At 42.2% G+C, this 19505-nt stretch overlaps 1 protein-coding gene across 2 annotated transcripts in view; it reads left to right on the top strand.

The window, feature by feature from the left end:
• Positions 1–6291: 6291 nt before the first annotated feature.
• LOC139539884 (rho family-interacting cell polarization regulator 1-like) overlaps positions 6292–19505 on the top strand; it is a 111948-nt gene continuing 98734 nt past the window's right edge. For both annotated transcript variants that reach the window (XM_071343262.1, XM_071343260.1), the window contains exon 1: positions 6292–6472. In XM_071343262.1, the coding sequence (XP_071199363.1) occupies positions 6307–6472 (166 nt within the window). In that variant the 5' untranslated portion in view covers positions 6292–6306. The remainder of the gene's footprint in view (positions 6473–19505) is intronic.

Here is a 19505-nt window from a genome sequence, read left to right as displayed (position 1 = left end):
TGTTTAAAGTGGCTAGTGGTACATTTTTACATAATTTCCATCAATTCCCATTTTTAAAGTGGCTGGAGTTGAGTCAGTATGTTGGCAGCGGCCGCTAAATGTTAGTGGTGGCTGTTTAACAGTCTGATGGCCTTGAGATAGAAGCTGTTTTTCAGTCTCTCGGTCCCTGCTTTGATGCACCTGTACTGACCTCGCCTTCTGGATGATAGCGGGGTGAACAGGCAGTGGCTTGGGTGGTTGTTGTCCTTGATGATCTTTATGGCCTTCCTGTGACATCGGGTGGTGTAGGTGTCCTGGAGGGCAGGTAGTTTGCCCCTGGTGATGCGTTCTGCAGACCTCACTACCCTCTGGAGAGCCTTACGGTTGTGGGCGGAGCAGTTGCCGTACCAGGCGGTGATACAGCCCGACAGGATGCTCTCGATTGTGCATCTGTAGAAGTTTGTGAGTGCTTTTGGTGACAAGCCGAATTTCTTCAGCCTCCTGAGGTTGAAGAGGCGCTGCTGCGCCTTCTTCACAACGCTGTCTGTGTGGGTGGACCAATTCAGTTTGTCCGTGATGTGTACACCGAGGAACTTAAAACTTTCCACCTTCTCCACTACTGACCCGTCGATGTGGATAGGGGGGTGCTCCCTCTGCTGTTTCCTGAAGTCCACAATCATCTCCTTTGTTTTGTTGACGTTGAGTGTGAGGTTATTTTCCTGACACCACACTCCGAGGGCCCTCACCTCCTCCCTGTAGGCCGTCTCGTCGTTGTTGGTAATCAAGCCTACCACTGTAGTGTCATCCGCAAACTTGATGATTGAGTTGGAGGCGTGCATGGCCACGCAGTCGTGGGTGAACAGGGAGTACAGGAGAGGGCTCAGAACGCACCCTTGTGGGGCCCCAGTGTTGAGGATCAGCGGGGTGGAGATGTTGTTACCTACCCTCACCACCTGGGGGCGGCCCGTCAGGAAGTCCAGGACCCAGTTGCACAGGGCGGGGTCGAGACCCAGGGTCTCGAGCTTGATGACGAGTTTGGAGGGTACTATGGTGTTAAATGCTGAGCTGTAATCGATGAACAGCATTCTCACATGGGTATTCCTCTTGTCCAGATGGGTTAGGGCAGTGTGCAGTGTGGTTGCGATTGCGTCGTCTGTGGACCTATTGGGTCGGTAAGCAAATTGGAGTGGGTCTAGGGTGTCCGGTAGGGTGGAGGTGATATGGTCCTTGACTAGTCTCTCAAAGCACTTCATGATGACGGAAGTGAGTGCTACGGGGCGGTAGTCGTTTAGCTCAGTTACCTTAGCTTTCTTGGGAACAGGAACAATGGTGGCCCTCTTGAAGCATGTGGGAACAGCAGACTGGGATAAGGATTGATTGAATATGTCCGTAAACACACCAGCCAGCTGGTCTGCGCATGCTCTGAGGACGCGGCTGGGAATGCCGTCTGGGCCTGCAGCCTTGCGAGGGTTAACACGTTTAAATGTTTTACTCACCTCGGCTGCAGTGAAGGAGAGCCCGCAGGTTTTGGTAGGGGGCCGTGTCAGTGGCACTGTATTGTCCTCAAAGCGGGCAAAAAAGTTGTTTAGCCTGTCTGGGAGCAAGACATCCTGGTCCGCGACGGGGCTGGTTTTCTTTTTGTAATCCGTGATTGACTGTAGACCCTGCCACATACCTCTTGTGTCTGAGCTGTTGAATTGCGACTCGATTTTGTCTCTGTACTGGGACTTAGCCTGTTTGATTGCCTTGCGGAGAGAATAGCTACACTGTTTGTATTCGGTCATGCTTCCGGTCACCTTGCCCTGGTTAAAAGCAGTGGTTCGCGCTTTCAGTTTCACGCGAATGCTGCCGTCAATCCACGGTTTCTGGTTTGGGAATGTTTTAATCGTTGCTGTGGGTACGACATCGTCAATGCACTTCCTAATGAACTCGCTCACCGAATCAGCATATTCGTCAATATTGTTGTTGGACGCGATGCGGAACATATTCCAATCCGCGTGATCGAAGCAGTCTTGAAGCGTGGATTCAGATTGGTCGGACCAGCGTTGAACAGACCTGAGCGCGGGAGCTTGTTGTTTGAGTTTCTGTTTGTAGGCTGGAATCAACAAAATGGAGTCGTGGTCAGCTTTTCCGAAAGGGGGGCGGGGGAGGGCCTTATATGCGTCGCGGAAATTAGTATAACAATGATCTAGGGTTTTCCCAGCCCTGGTAGCACAATCGATATGCTGATAGAATTTAGGGAGTTTTGTTTTTAGATTAGCCTTGTTAAAATCCCCAGCTACGATGAATGCAGCCTCAGGGTGTGTGGTTTCCAGTTTACAAAGAGTCAGATAAAGTTCGTTCAGGGCCATCGATGTATCTGCTTGGGGGGGAATATATACGGCTGTGATTATGATTGAAGAGAATTCCCTTGGTAGATAATGCGGTCGACATTTGATTGTGAGGAGTTCTAGATCAGGTGAACAGAATGACTTGAGTTCCTGTGTGTTGTTATGATGATCACACCACTTCTCGTTAATCATAAGGCATACCCCCCCGCCCCTCTTCTTACCGGAAAGATGTTTGTTTCTGTCGGCGCGATGCATGAAGAAACCAGCTGGCTGCACCGACTCCGTTAGCGTCCCTTGAGTTAGCCATGTTTCCGTGAAGCAGAGCACGTTGCAATCCCTGATGTCTCTCTGGAATGCTACCCGTGCTCGGATTTCATCAACCTTATTGTCAAGAGACTGGACATTGGCGAGTAGTATGCTAGGGAGTGGAGCGCGATGTGCCCGTCTCCGAAGCCTGACCACGAGACCGCCTCGTTTGCCCCTTTTTCGGCGTCGCACAGGGTCGCCGGCTGGGATCAGATCCATTGTATTGGGTGGAAGGCAAAACACTGGATCCGTTTCGGGAAAGTCATATTCCTGGTAGGAACGATGATGAGTTGACGTTAATCGTATATTCAGTAGTTCCTCCCGACTGTATGTAATGAAACCTAAGATTACCTGGGGTACCGATGTAAGAAATAACACATAAAAAAACAAAATACTGCATATTTTCCAAGGAACGCGAAGCGAGGCGGCCATCTCTTTTCGGCGCCGGAAGTCGTTTTGTCCCTAGCACAAGGTTTACCTGTGTAATGATCATGCTGTTTAATCAGCTTCTTGATATGCCACACCTGTCAGGTGGATGGATTATCTTGGCAAAGGAGAAATGCTCACTAACAGGGATGTAAACAAATTTGTGCACAACATTTGAGAGAAATTAGCTTTTTGTGAGTATGGAACATTTCTGCGATCTTTTATTTCAGGTAATGAAACATGGGACCAACACTTTACATGTTGCATTTATACTTTTGTTCAGTATACTTTCCATGCTGAGTAACGAAGATGTGGATAAAATGTTTGTCCTGTTGTCCACTACGCGGTGCTAAACATGCTGACACACGGTCTGGTAGAGTACTTCAAGCGATGGTATTCTGGTCATGGCCATCCACCCTGGCTGGGTGAAAACTGGCATGGGAGGCCCACATATGAGTAACGGGGGTGGGGAGAAAATTACCTGGTTTCATGGATTATATCGAGTGCTATTTGCATGTTTATGTAAAATAAAACTATTGCTTAAAAGCCCACAATTCCGTTCTGCACAATACACTCTACATTACTCTGAAGTAGCAAAACTCATATGATAATTACATATTTGTTTATAAGTGTAGATTAAGGTAGGACTAGATTCATAGGAGATTGGCATAGATCTGGTAACTGTCTGTCTGTCTGTAGTGTGTTTCTGTTCGACAGGTGCCGATGAGGACTGAGGACAGTGCCAAAGTCATGCTGAATGTGATGTCAACCCTCACAGAGAAGCACAATGGCAGCCTTCTGGACTGGGAAGGGAATGGTATCCCATGGTGATGATGTTCCAGGCCAACGGTTCAGTCTCTGGGACCAATAGACTTCTGAGATCAGGGTTCTATGAAAGACTCTCTTAGTACAACAGTACTGAATACTGTTTTGTCTTCTTAAAAGGGAAATCTGGGATTCGAAAAACAACAAAGCGGCACCCCGCTACTTGTTTTGGTAAATAGCTGAAGGATGGGGCTGGAGAAATGAAACCACTCTCAAATTCAGGCTCAAATCTCAAATCTCTTGACAAGGTCACTAGTTGTTGTACTCTCTACCGCACCTACTGACTCTAACTCCGAATGCTTGACTATGAAAAGCCAACTGACATTTACTCCTGAGGTGCTGACCTGTTGCAACCTCTACAACCACTGTGATTATTATTATTATTTGACCCTGCTGGTCATCTATGAACATTTGAACATCTTGGCCATGTACTGTTATAATCTCCACCCGGCACAGCCAGAAGAGGACTGGCCACCCCTTATAGCCTGGTTCCTCTCTAGGTTTCTTCCTAGGTTCCTGCCTTTCTAGGGAGTTTTTCTTAGCCACCGTGCTTCTACATCTGCATTGCTTGCTGTTTGGGGTTTTAGGCTGGGTTTCTGTATAGCACTTTGTGACTTCGGCTGATGTAAAAGGGCTTTATAAATACATATGATTCATTGACTTAGGTCGCTATAGTATTTTTACAAGGGGGTAAATAATTTTTATTCGCTCACCTGCCTCACTTTTCCAAAAATGAAATCCGTTAAACTTTAAATAGAATGTGGATGGCATAATGGAAACAATCTGCATAATATTTTCACTGTAGGATGTCATCAAATGTTTCATTCTGATTAAATTGCTGGTAATTTCTTAATTTAATAATCTGGCAGCAACTCTCATGGATAATTTATCATCATCTAATAACAGCTTATCATTATTATGGACACAAAACAAAATGTGTCAACAGCATATATTGTATTATCTGGTCATACAATAACTTATGCCTTTACTTTGTCCGACTTCCCCAAAAGACAGCTCTAGTTATGACTATATAAGAAAGGTTAAACCAATGGGCAAAATGAGCCATCCTAAAGTTGAACATAATGGAAATAGATGTGTGTTTTCATGCAGCTGTCCCTGTGATGGGCCTCATGCTATCACAGCAGATTAGTGGCAGAATGGAATGGAAAACAGAGTAAAATACGGAAGGAGGAGTGAAATACAGATGATGGGAACATAAAGAGGATAATGCAGATGGATTCTTATTATAGCTTGTGTAAATTAATCTGGTGTAGATATGTATAGATTGCATTTAGATTACTGTTACAGTGCTGTCTGGGTTGTTAATTGGATTCTTTCGACATTTCTTTATTTCTTTCTTTTTACTTTTTGGATTATGTGTGTATTGTTTTGTTTTACTGCATTGTTGGAGCTAGAAATACAAGCATTTCTCTGCACTTGCGATAACTTCTGCAAATCTGTGTACGTGACCACTTTTAACTTTTTGTATTATGTGTGTATTGTTTTGTATTGCTAGGTATTACTGCATTGTTGGAGCTAGAAACACAAGCATTTTACTGCACCTGTGATAACACCTACAAATCTGTGTACGTGGCCAAAAAACTTTGATTTGGATCACAGGTTTCCGATTTTACACCCCTCTATCTCCCCACTCTTACTGAAGGCCAACCTGATCTCCGGGGGCCAGGCGGATGTGCTTGCTGGGGGTCATGACAGGGGAGAAAGCGCTAGTGTTAGAGCAAACAGGAAGTGTGGACTGGTAAAACTGCTGACTAAAGCTTAAAGGCAGATCAAATCCAAGGGGTAGGGGCTGATGGCTTATAAGCGCTAACGTTTTAAGGGCTTTGCAATATTGCACTCAATAGAAAACATTAAGAAACCACAACATTAAATCAGTTTCTTCCACATCACCACTATAGTCATAACCCAGTTGTCATAACCTAGTAATTACAGTGTAATTACAGTGTCTGTAGGGTGAGATCAAGTAATGTGTAAGATTACCCTTCCTTGGTGACACAGAACATTTTAGAAATGCTGAATGTTACACTAAAGGGACATTTGTTGCCAATATGGAAATGTTGTTCCTTGTGTTGGTACAAGTTTAGGCATATCGCTTTTTGGTGTGTGTACCAATTGTAGTGCGACAGTCTTCTTGTTTGACGATGAATAAAGCTATGGGACATCCACTAGGCAGTTGGAGACAACAGAATCGTGTGCATAAGTGAAGTGCGTTTCAATGTCCAGCTGTTAACCCTTAATCACCTTATCGGATTGCAGAGATCATGCATTCACATAGGGTTTAGTATAAATGGTATAGGATTAGAAGAAGGGTTAACTGTCCATCACATGTTGAAATTAACAAAGACAAAAAGGGCAGTTGCATTTATCGGGGTAGGTCACTCCTCAACTGTCTGTAAAACAAGCGCGAGAAGGGTAGCCAATGCAATTTACGCGGCTCATCAAAAGCGCAAAAGAGGTGGGACATTTGAGGGGAGTTCTGCTGTACCACTTGCATGGGAGTTTGAACTTGAAAGCCTTATCTTGTCTCTACTGTGTTGGTGCTCCTCATTATTGTTATTCCGCTTACATTTCGGACTATAATAAAGGTAAGACCTTAATATTTTGGGGGGTTTGATCAGTATCTGTAACCAGGTTTCCCTCCAACCTTTTTATGCGAGTAAAGTACCCCTATGGGCACAGACATCAGTTCAATGTCTAGTTTTGATTTGCGTGGTTGAGTTGTCAACTAACGTGAATTCAAGGTGAAATCAAAAAAAATGTCACGATGTCATTGAATTTTGTTTAAAGCTGCAATATGTAACTTTTTGGGTGACTCGATCAAATTCACACAGACATGTTTGTTATAGATCTATCATTCTCATTGAAAGCAAGTCTAAGAAGCAGTAGATATGTTCTATGTGTTTTATTTCTATGCTTCCCGTTCTTAAGTTTAATTTTTACGTCTTTTAATTTTGTTTTTATACGTCAGCTTCAAACAGCTGAATCTATAAAAAAAAAAATTGTTTATGGAAAATATATTTCACAGAGGTTTAGATGGTACAATGACTCTCTACACCCCCCATACTCAGTGGACTGATGACCAGATCCGGACCCAGATCAGGGTCAAGATGGACAGCAGGTCCTGAAAAAAATAAAAAAATAAAAATATATATATACAAAGACCAGGGAGGTTTGCCATTGCCTCGCAAAGAAGGGCACCTTCTGGTAAATTGGTAAAAAATGTAAAAGCATACATTGAATATCCCTTTGAGCATGGCGAAGTTATTAATTACATTTTGGATGGTGTATCAGTACACAGAGTCGCTACAGAGATACAGGCGTCCTCCCTAACTCAGTTGCCTGAAAGGAAGGAAACCGATCAGCGATTTCACCATGAGGCGAATGGTGACTTTAAAACAGTACAGAGTTTAATAATAGATGCAATAGGAGAAAATTGAGGATGGATCAACAACATTGTAGTTACTCCACAATACTAACCTAATTGAAAGTAGGAAGCCTGAAAAAATAATAATATATATATTCCAAAACATGCATCCTGTTTGCAACAAGGCACTAAAGTAATACTGCAAAAATTTTGGCAAAACAAATAAACTTTTTCTCATGAATTCAATACAACACAATGATATTTTCAAGCATAGTGGTGGATGCAGCATGTATTTCTTGAAATTGATCATGACTGGGGAGTTGAAAATGGTTGTCTAGCAATGATCAACAACTAATTTGACAAAGCTTGAAGAACTTTGAAAAGAATATTGGACAAATGTTGCACAAAGCCCTTAGTGACTCTGAAAGACTCACAGCTGTAATCACTGCCATAGGTGCTTCTACAAAGTATTGGCTCAGGGGTGTGAATACTTACAGTGGGGCAAAAAAGTATTTAGTCAGCCACCAATTGTGCAAGTTCTCCCACTTAAAAAGATGAGAGAGGCCTGTAATTTTCATCATAGGTACACTTCAACTATGACAGACAAAATGAGGGGAAAAAATCCAGAAAATCACATTGTAGGATTTTTAATGAATTTATTTGCAAATTATGGTGGAAAATAAGTATTTGGTCAATAACAAAAGTTTATCTCAATACTTTGTTATATACCCTTTGTTGGTAATGACAGAGGTCAAACGTTTTCTGTAAGTCTTCACAAGGTTTTCACACACTGTTGCTGGTATTTTGGCCCATTCCTCCATGCAGATCTCCTCTAGAGCAGTGATGTTTTGGGGCTGTTGCTGGGCAACACGGACTTTCAACTCCCTCCAAAGATTTTCTATGGCGTTGAGATCTGGAGACTGGCTAGGCCACTCCAGGACCTTGAAATGCTTCTTACGAAGCCACTCCTTCGTTGCCCGGGCGGTGTGTTTGGGATCATTGTCATGCTGAAAGACCCAGCCACGTTTCATCTTCAATGCCCTTGCTGATGGAAGGAGGTTTTCACTCAAAATCTCACGATACATGGCCCCATTCATTCTTTCCTTTACACGGATCAGTCGTCCTGGTCCCTTTGCAGAAAAACAGCCCCAAAGCATGATGTTTCCACCCCCATGCTTCACAGTAGGTATGGTATTCTTTGGATGCAACTCAGCATTCTTTGTCCTCCAAACACGACGAGTTGAGTTTTTACCAAAAAGTTATATTTTGGTTTCATCTGACCATATGACATTCTCCCAATCTTCTTCTGGATTATCCAAATGCTCTCTAGCAAACTTCAGACGGGCCTGGACATGTACTGGCTTAAGCAGGGGGACACGTCTGGCACTGCAGGATTTGAGTCCCTGGCGGCGTAGTATGTTACTGATGGTAGGCTTTGTTACTTTGGTCCCAGCTCTCTGCAGGTCATTCACTAGGTCCCCCCGTGTGGTTCTGGGATTTTTGCGTGGAGCCCCAGATCGAGGGAGATTATCAGTGGTCTTGTATGTCTTCCATTTCCTAATAATTGCTCCCACAGTTGATTTCTTCAAACCAAGCTGCTTACCTATTGCAGATTCAGTCTTCCCAGCCTGGAGCAGGTCTACAATTTTGTTTCTGGTGTCCTTTGACAGCTCTTTGGTCTTGGCCATAGTGGAGTTTGGAGTGTGACTGTTTGAGGTTGTGGACAGGTGTCTTTTATACTGATAACAAGTTCAAACAGGTGCCATTAATACAGGTAACGAGTGGAGGACAGAGGAGCCTCTTAAAGAAGAAGTTACAGGTCTGTGAGAGCCAGAAATCTTGCTTGTTTGTAGGTGACCAAATACTTATTTTCCACCATAATTTGCAAATAAATTCATAAAAAATCCTACAATGTGATTTTCTGGAATATTTTTTCTCATTTTGTCTGTGATAGTTGAAGTGTACCTATGATGAAAATTACAGGCCTCTCTCATCTTTTTAAGTGGGAGAACTTGCACAATTGGTGGCTGACTAAATACTTTTTTGCCCCACTGTATGTAAATGAAATATTTCTGTATTTCATTTTTAATACATTTGCAAACATTTCTAAGATCATGTTTTCACTTTGTCAATATGGGGTATTGAGAGTAGATGGGTGATAATTATTATTTCTTAATCCATTTTGAATTCACGCTGTAACACAACAAAATGTGGAATAAGTCAAGGGGTATGGATATTTTCTGAAGCACTGAAGGTGTAGGCTGTACCCGCACTGTATCGGCAAGTGTGAGCTGTTGGCTACAGCACACATGCCAAGCACATTCGCTATATAACGCAACATTTTTTTGTGAGAAAACCATCAGTAGAATTGAAAATGCGATGGAAACCCATTTAACTTGTATTTTGTATTTGGTACATGGGAATTTCACCGCAAAATAAGTTTAAATTAAATAAATTTAATAAATAAATTTATGTGCACGACGTCATCACGCACAGACTTTTATCTGCAACAAATCAATTTGATGGAAACACATCTGGTGGGAAAATCCGTATATTGTTTTTATGTGGATTTTAGAATATTTGCATTAAAATCTAGTGCCAATTGGATGGAAACCTAGCTTGTGATGTGCTCCTAAACTTAAGCGCACCATGCATGGGTTGTGTCTAGTGCCATACAATATCTCTGTGTTGGTTGACAGCTGCTGATTCACAGACAGTTGTACTCTCGTCTAGATACAAGGACTGTCACTCTACATTGTTTGTTTGATGTTTGTAAACAATTAAACCATTCATTTTGGAAGAATACAACAAATAAATTCCCCATGAGTTTTTTTCCCATCATAACCCCAAAATTAATGGGTAGGCCTAAATATCAACAATCAAAAATACCATTGAACAGATACCCAGATCCCAGATATAAAGGTATTCTTTGCTATTCAGACCTCAAACTCCACAACCTAAACACAGTAGCCTACACTTTTCTTATGGCTTTCCATCTTTTGGTATTTGTTTCATTAATCCATTGTTGATACAGTTCCAAAATGTTTTGCATGTCTGCAATCAAGGTTTCAAGATATAGAAATGTACAAATACATAAAGTGTCACAGTATGATGCATTTTGGTATTGAAACAAATACCAAAACATATTTTTTAAGTGGAATTTTCCTTTGACTAACTATGTGGTAACTGAGAAATTGGACTGTTTTTCTGTCCCACAGTCCTGTTGTTTAATCATTAGCTCATTGGTATTGGGTGGTTCTGAGCCAGCCTGGGACATTCCGAGTGGAAGAAACTGGACTGACAGTGCCCACCTCACCCCTCTCCAGACTTTCGTTGTTGTACACAAGCACTCTCGTTTCCCAGACAACGGATAGCTTTTTGGGGAGGGTTTCTCAATATCAGGAGGGCTTTCATGGAGGAGAAAGGGTGACAGCCTGTCTTCCAGCCTCCCACATGAATAAAATAACATTCAGAAAGTTGCTTTCATCCAGGGAATCTGTGCTGTGTCTAAGGGAATAAATGTTGTATCCATGAAAACTGTATCTTACAGGTTTTTTTTTTATTGCTTTGGTGCAATTTTCACAATTATGTGGTCAGTTTTCACAACTCTTAGTACAAAAGTCAAAACGGACTCTAAGCACATTTTCAATTGACTGAGTACATCACACATAGTCACTTTTTCACCAAACGTAATCATTGTTTCATCTAGAAATACGTTTCACATTGCAATAAATGTTCATAGAGTACTTGCTTTTCACAATGTAATGCTCACATTACTTTTGATATGATTGTCTTCTCATTTGTTAATACATTTCACTATTATTTAATCCAACTTCTCTTAATTGATAATCACTTAACCGTTTGGTAAACCTATAAATTTTAAACTGGTTTGTTTACTATAGATATTTTGAGACCTGCACAATGAAAATGTATGTTCGTAAAGTATAAAGATATAAAGCATGATTTATACCGCAATGTTCTATTATGATGATGACTATTATGATTTTACTTTAGAGTAAAAACAAATCAAATCTGATGTTGACAGGAAGAGAAATGTACTGCATGTAACAAACGCATCCCTTATACAGTAAGTATGTATCCAAAATGAAGTTGCTGGGGTCTTTTGGCAGCTAGGTTTTCACACTGCTTTACTCATTGCATTGGCCAATTATTCCGTAAATTATTCCATTTACATAGCAGACACTTTAATCCAAAGCAGTCTAAGACACTGCAGTGGCCGGGGGTCCCATTGGACGGCGCACAATTGGCCCAGCGTTATCCGGGTTAGGGAAAGGTTTGGCCGGTGGGGCTTTACTTGGCTCATCGCGATCTCTAGCGACTCCTTGTGGCGGGCCGGGTGCCTGCGGGCTGATCACGGTTGCCAGTTGAACAGTGTTTCCTCTGATGCGTTAGTGCGGCTGGCTTCCTGGTTAAGCTGGCGGGTGTTAAGGAGCGTGTTTAGGCGGGTCATATTTCGTAGGACACATGACTCCACCTTCACCTCTCCCGAGCCCGTTTGGGAGTTGCAGCGATGAGACAAGATCGAAAATTGGGAAGAAAAATAGGGTAAAAAAAAAAAGACGAGGGAAGATTATAATTTGTTTATGAACATGGCCTTATTTCTATTACATCATATTAGTTTACTGTCATTCATATTCCATTCACCCAGTTCAATGTAACGTCGATAGGTTTAGGCTACTACATGATACTCTAATTTTCCCTGTACCCATTATGAGGTTGCTACAACCTAGCCTATGGATGAAAGTTTACAACGTAGGTTCATAGGTCAGGAGAAGTTTGAGTAATCAAGGTTGACAGACAGTCACACATTCGATAGCGCATTGCACACAATTTTCTGCATCTAGTTGATCTAGTGTGCAATCATTAGTCCAACAGTTGCAAACGAGAGTGTTTATCTCTGTTTTGTTCCGTTTGCTTCCGTTTAAGAAACATTTTTCAACAGAATCAGTGCAATGAATACACCCCCGATCACACAAAAACAGTTCACTTTCCTAGCAGCCACATACAAACAGCTCATTGTACATATAATTCCTTCTCGCATCCATCTACGCACTCTCTTCCACTCACCTTTTCCATTCGTTTTGTGGACTTCAGTGCACAACACATCGGCTGTCTGTGAACAGGCAAAACATTTTTATCCAAGCCAAACCAAGCTAACACACAGCCTACATCGTTGCCACGTCATAGTCAACATAGCTACTAAAACTAACGCAAGCTAACACACAGCCTACATCGTTGCCACGTCATAGTCAACATAGCTACTAAAACTAACGCGTTAGAAAACCCACTACAATCATCAATCATGCAGTACAGCAGCAAGTAGTTTAGCAGTTACACCGGTGGGCCCTGGTGGCAGTAAATTAATTCAACCAAAAGCTTACCTTGATTTGGAAGAGTTCCAGTGTTGCATAGCAAAAATCAGCTACCTAACCTTCCCCTTCCTCTCTGTTTGAGCCGGGTGTTTGAGTAGGCTAAACTAGGTAGCTGCATTTGATGCTAGCTAAGTAAGTGAAAATGAATGTGAAATAAATATATACTACGAAATATAGCTAACTCTCTCTCCTCTCTCTCTCTCTCTTGCTTCTCATTAATTTTGGAAGAAATTAATTTGTTCAAAACTGTTCAACTATTGTTTTTCTCTCTCTTTGAGTCAACTGTTCAGGGGTGTGTCCGCAGCCCTCTGCTGTAGTCCCTGTTCACCCACGACTGCATGGCTTTGCACGACACCAACTCCATCATCAAATTTGCTGATGACACTAGTTGTAGGCCTGATAACCACCAACAACGAGTTAGCCTATAGGAAGAAGGTAAGTGGGGTGGCAGGTAGCCCAGTGGTTAGAGCGTTGGGCCAGTAACCGAAAGGTTGCTGGATCGAATCCCCGAGCTGACGGACAGCCTACCGGGGAACAGTTAGCCCACTGTTCCCTGGTAGGCCGTCATTGTAAATAAGAATTTGTTCTTAACTGACTTGCCAAGTTAAATAAAGGTAAAAGAGAAAATGAACTGGCATTGTGATACCAGGATAACAATATCAACAAAATAATAGAGTTGATTGTTGACTTCAAGAAGCAGAGGAGAAAACATGCCCTGATCCACATCAACAGGACTGCAGTAAAGAGTCAGCAGTTTTAAGTTCCTCGATGTACACATCACTGAGGACTTGAGCTGGAGCAGCAACACCATCGCTCTTGTCAAGAGTGCGCAAAAGCATCTCTACTTCCTAAGTCACCTGAAGATATTTGGCATGCCACCCCGGGTCCTCTCCAAATACTACCGCTGCACCATATGGAATGGAAAGCCACTGGAGTGGTTGGGTTTCCAAAAAAAGTGGGGAAAAAGAGCTTCTCATCTATGGTAGGCTAAGTGTATAATGTGATACGCCTCTGCCTGTAATATTTGATTTTGATGTATAAGGACGGGGTCAGGTTTACTGTTGAAGCTGCTTCACTCAACTCTGCCTCACGCCCCACCACTACACAGATTAGTTAGCTTCTTAGCGAGCTGTAAAGAGCGTAGTGTTATTAGCCTTTGCCTATTTAGCTGGCTCGAACCAGCTAATCTGCCACTGCCATGGTGGATATCAGAAATTGGCTTTGCCAAGGTACCCAAACAAAGCCAAAGGAGAATGATTCAACTAGCAGCAGCAGCATCAAACCACAGAGGCTGCCACCAAGCCCAGCATCAATGATGCTGCCGAGCTTCAGCTAGCTTTGCCTGCAGAGCCTACCCACCCTTCCATAAGTGCCGCCAGGATAATGGCTCCACAGCCCCCTACACCTCCGACTGTTCCTGACGATCTTGGAACAGAGGAGCCAGCTCTGGTTAGCCTAGAATCCTACCCTAGCTGCAGGTTTTCTGTCCAATTTTTTAAAATTTAATAGCACCTGGTTCATAGGAAGAGAGTAGCTGGAATACTCGGTTACTGCAGATGCGGCATTTTGTTTCCCATGTTGAAAGTTCTGAGTTGGGTCCAATGCTAACGCAGACAAGGCCTTCACCCAAGCTGGGTATTCTAACTGTAAGAATTGTATTGATCGTACCAAAGGATTCGCTAGGCATGCATCAGGCAAAGAGCATTTGAAATGCACTGCACTGTGGAAAGAAAAACAAGTTTGAAGTCCTATGGGAACATCGGTGTCAACACTTGTTAATGATGGGTGCTGGCAAGAAATCACATGTGTTTGTCGGCGATTGTGGACATCACTGAATTCCTTGTTTCAAACCAGTAACCACCGAGGGGGACATTGTACACGATAGAGTCAAGAGGGGAGGGAGGCAGTGGATTTTTTCTGTCAATTATGAAATATACTCTCCGAAAAGTCAAGGAACTTTCCAAGGTGCTTAGCACCATACCCCACAAGGCCACATACATGTCACACGATATTGAAAATGAAATCATAGGGCTGTCCACAGCTAAATGCGAGAACTTATTTTCTACTTTGACAAACGTGTTCAGTCAGCACAAAAGAAGCATTCTACACCCGAGGAAAGCTCAGCTAATCCAACTGGCATTTGAGATGTTATCTTACAAGAAGATTTCAGGAAGAATGGATTACTCAGGAAGTTCCACAGAGCATCAAGGAGGCTGCAACTCTTCTGAAGAGGTAAGAAAAATCTAGCTGGTTGGTTTTTATCACTTATTGGTCAAAAGCACTCAATGGCGTCGGCATTTGAACTTTTATGTTTATTGTGGTATAGCGTAAAATAAGCATAATTCAATATAATTCCAATGCAAGAACCCAAATGATGCCCCTGGGTAAAGTTACATATCGGTATGTTTCATCATAGAAATAGATATTATGGTTTTCTTGGTAGGCTATTGGTATTTGTGGTTGTAAATGGAACTGTACGTATTGGAAAAATGTTTATGGTAGGCTGGCATTGGTTAATTGTTTACGAATTTGATCCACGCCGGGTCTGCTACAAACACCACTCCCAGCTGCCCTCTGGCGGCCATTTTAAATATTCAATATTCATTAAAATCCTCCTGCTGCAGGATTAGGGGTCAAATCTGTATGCAAATATGAATGTGTTATTTGTTGTGATTTCATGATTTTCATCATGTGTTAATTTAGAGGTTTTCCACTTTTTTTTTAATGCCTCCTGCATTAACCTTGTTCAAATACATAATATTTCCTGGATCATCCAGTGGGTCAGCTGTGGAATGTTTGTTTTAGGTTACTTACAGCCAGCAACTTCAGTGTAGAGTTCTCAAAATGTTATACAGCTGCACCATTGAGAACATTATCATGCTGTTATGCCTAGTGACCTTACCTCTATGCTGTACATACAGTGGCAAGAAAAAGTATGTGAACCCTTTGGAATTACCTGGATTTCTGCATAAATTAGTCATAACATTTGATCTGATCTTCATCTTAGTCACAACAATAGACAAACACAGTGTGCTTAAACTAATAACACACAAATTATTGTATTTTTCTTGTCTATATTGAATACATCATTTAAACATTTACAGTGTAGGTTGGAAAAAGTATGTGAACCCCTAAGCTAATGACTTTTCCAAAAGTTAATTGGAGTCAGGAGTCAGCTAACCTGGAGTCCAATCAATGAGACGAGAGTGGAGATGTTGGTTAAAGCTGCCCTGTCCTATAAAACACACTTACAAAATTTGAGTTTGCTATTCACAAGAAGCATTGCCTGATGTGAACAATGCCTCGGACAAAAGCAATCTCAGAAGACCTAAGATTAAGAATTGTTGACTTGCATAAAGCTGGAAAGGGTTACAAAAGTATCTCTAAAAGCCTTGATGTTCATCAGTCCACGGTAAGACAAATTGTCTATAAATGGAAAAAGTTCAGCACTGTTGCTACTCTACGTAGGACTGACCGTCCTGCAAAGATGACTGCAAGAGCACAGTGCAGAATGCTCAATGAGGTTAAAAAGACTCCTAGAGTGTCAGCTAAAGACTTACAGAAATCTCTGGAACATGCTAACATCTCTGTTGACGAGTCTACAATACGTGAAACACTTAACAAGAATGGTGTTCATGGGAGGACACCACAGAAGAAGCCACTGCTGTCCAAAAAAAACATTGCTTCAAGTCTGAAGTTCGCAAAAGAGCACCTGGATGTTCCACAGCGCTTCTGGCAAAGTATTCTGTGGACAGATTAAACTAAAGTTGAGTTGTTTGGAAGGAACACACAACGCTATGTGTGGAGAAAAAAAGGCACGGCACACCAAGATCAAAACCTCCTCCCAACTGTAAAGTATGGTAGAGGGAGCTTCATGGTTTGGGGCTGCTTTGCTGCCTCAGGGCCTGGACAGCTTGCTATCATCGACGGAAAAATGAATTCCCAAGTTTATCAATACATTTTGCAGGATAATGTAAGGCAATCTGTCCTCCAATTGAAGCTCAACAGAAGTTGGGTGATGCAACAGGACAACTACCCAAAACACAGAAGTAAATCAACAACAGAATGGCTTCAACAGAAGAAAATACGCCTTTTGGAGTGGCCCAGTCAGAGTCCTGACCTTAAGCTGATTTAAAATGCTGTGTCATGACCTCGAGAGCGGTTCACAAAAGACATCCTAAGAATTTTGTTGAACTGAAACAGTTCTGTAAAGAGAAATGGTCCATAATTCCTCCTGGCTGTCGTGCAAGTCTGATCCGCAACTACAGAAAACGTTTGGTTGAGATTGTTGCCAAAGGAGGGTCAACCAGTTATTAAATCCAAGGGTTCACATACTTTTCCTACCCTACACTGGGAATGTCTACACGGTGTGTTCAATAAAGACATGAAAACGTATAATTGTTTGTGTGTTATTAGTTTAAGCAGACTGTGTTTGTCTATTGTTGTCACGTTCGTCGTATGAATCGGACCAAGGCGCAGCGTGGTATGCGTACATTCCAATTTATTAAAAGAATGAACACTGAACAAACTAACAAAACGAACCGTGAAGCTAATATGAATAGTGCAGACAGGCAACTAAACATAGAACAAGATCCCACAAACACCAAAAGGGTAATGGCTACCTAAATATGATCTCCAATCAGAGACAACGATAAACAGCTGCCTCTGATTGGGAACCATATCAGGCCACCATAAACATACAAATACTTAGACCTACAAAACCCTAGACATACAAAAACCCTAGACAATACAAAACCCCTAGACAATACAAAAACTAGCGTATCCACCCCAGTATACATGCAGAAGAAATTGTTGTTACCTGCAGAAATCCAGGTAATTCCAAAGGGTTCACATACTTTTTCTTGCCACTGTATCTATCCCTACCACTTCTTGTATCCTTGCACATTGTAAATATGGTAATGGCACTGACCCTGGACCTGACCCTGTATATAGCTTACTTACTTTCTCGTGTTCTTCTTATTTCTATTTCTCGTGTGTTTTTGTTCTACTTGACTTTTATTTATTTAAATTTTATAGTACTACTGATAATGATTACTGCATTGTTGGGAAAGAGCAAGCAAAAAAGGCATTTCACTGTACTAGTGCACGTGAGTAAAGACCTTGAACTTTTGTTGTTTTGCAGGTGAAATAGCCTATTGATTCCTAGATCGAATGATAACTGTGTGTGTTTGTGGCCATGCAGCCTTGGACGATGAATAACTTGCCTGAGACTGAGAAAGTCAATTGTCTCAAATCAAATCAAATCAAATTTTATTTGTCACATACACATGGTTAGCAGATGTTAATGCGAGTGTAGCGAAATGCTTGTGCTTCTAGTTCCGACAATGCAGTAATAACCAACAAGTAATCTAACCTAACAATTCCACAACTACTACCTTATACACACAAGTGTAAAGGGATAAAGAATATGTACATAAAGATATATGAATGAGTGATGGTACAGAACGGCATAGGCAAGATGCAGTAGATGGTATAGAGTACAGTATATACATATGAGATGAGTAATGTAGGGTATGTAAACATAAAGTGGCATAGTTTAAAGTGGCTAGTGATACATGTATTACATAAAGATGGCAAGATGCAGTAGATGATATAGAGTACAGTATATACATATACATATGAGATGAGTAATGTAGGGTATGTAAACATTATATTAAGTGGCATTGTTTAAAGTGGCTAGTGGTACATTTTTACATAATTTCCATCAATTCCCATTATTAAAGTGGCTGGAGTTGAGTCAGTATGTTGGCAGCGGCCACTAAATGTTAGTGGTGGCTGTTTAACAGTCTGATGGCCTTGAGATAGAAGCTGCAGTCTCTCGGTCCCTGCTTTGATGCACCTGTACTGACCTCGCCTTCTGGATGATAGCGGGGTGAACAGGCAGTGGCTTGGGTGGTTGTTGTCCTTGATGATCTTTATGGCCTTCCTGTGACATCGGGTGGTGTAGGTGTCCTGGAGGGCAGGTAGTTTGCCCCCGGTGATGCGTTGTGCAGACCTCACTACCCTCTGGAGAGCCTTACGGTTGTGGGCGGAGCAGTTGCCGTACCAGGCGGTGATACAGCCCGACAGGATGCTCTCGATTGTGCATCTGTAGAAGTTTGTGAGTGCTTTTGGTGACAAGCCGAATTTCTTCAGCCTCCTGAGGTTGAAGAGGCGCTGCTGCGCCTTCTTCACAACGCTGTCTGTGTGGGTGGACCAATTCAGTTTGTCCGTGATGTGTACACCGAGGAACTTAAAACTTTCCACCTTCTCCACTACTGTCCCGTCGATGTGGATAGGGGGGTGCTCCCTCTGCTGTTTCCTGAAGTCCACAATCATCTCCTTTGTTTTGTTGACGTTGAGTGTGAGGTTATTTTCCTGACACCACACTCCGAGGGCCCTGACCTCCTCCCTGTAGGCCATCTCGTTGTTGTTGGTAATCAAGCCTACCACTGTAGTGTCTCCCCTGAATAGGAAGCTAGCTTTTCAGAGAAGTGATATGTATGGTTGGCTTTATAGTGTGAAGAGTTGGTAACCAGTGTTTGACGTCAGTCAGTTAGTTACTCACTGGTTGTTGATTGGTTTGCTTAGCCTCTGTGTCCTGCGTGCATTGACGGCTGACGACATGCCAACCTTAGGATGGAGGAGTGTTTATGTTTACCACCTCCCCCCACTGTAGTGTTTGTCCTGGGCCTCTGGGCCCTCCAAGGCTCCATTGAGTTAAACATATAGGAAAAGGTAATTCATTCAGAATCAGTGCTTTCAAAGGCCATACAAACACTGAAATTACAGAATATGTTTTCATGGGTATTGAATTGAAAACCCTAGACCTTTGCTCATCTGGTACAAAACTCATAAGAG

Source organism: Salvelinus alpinus, chromosome 15 (genome assembly GCF_045679555.1).
Source record: "Salvelinus alpinus chromosome 15, SLU_Salpinus.1, whole genome shotgun sequence".
NCBI lineage: Eukaryota > Metazoa > Chordata > Actinopteri > Salmoniformes > Salmonidae > Salvelinus > Salvelinus alpinus.
This window is presented reverse-complemented; position numbering and strand designations above follow the sequence as displayed.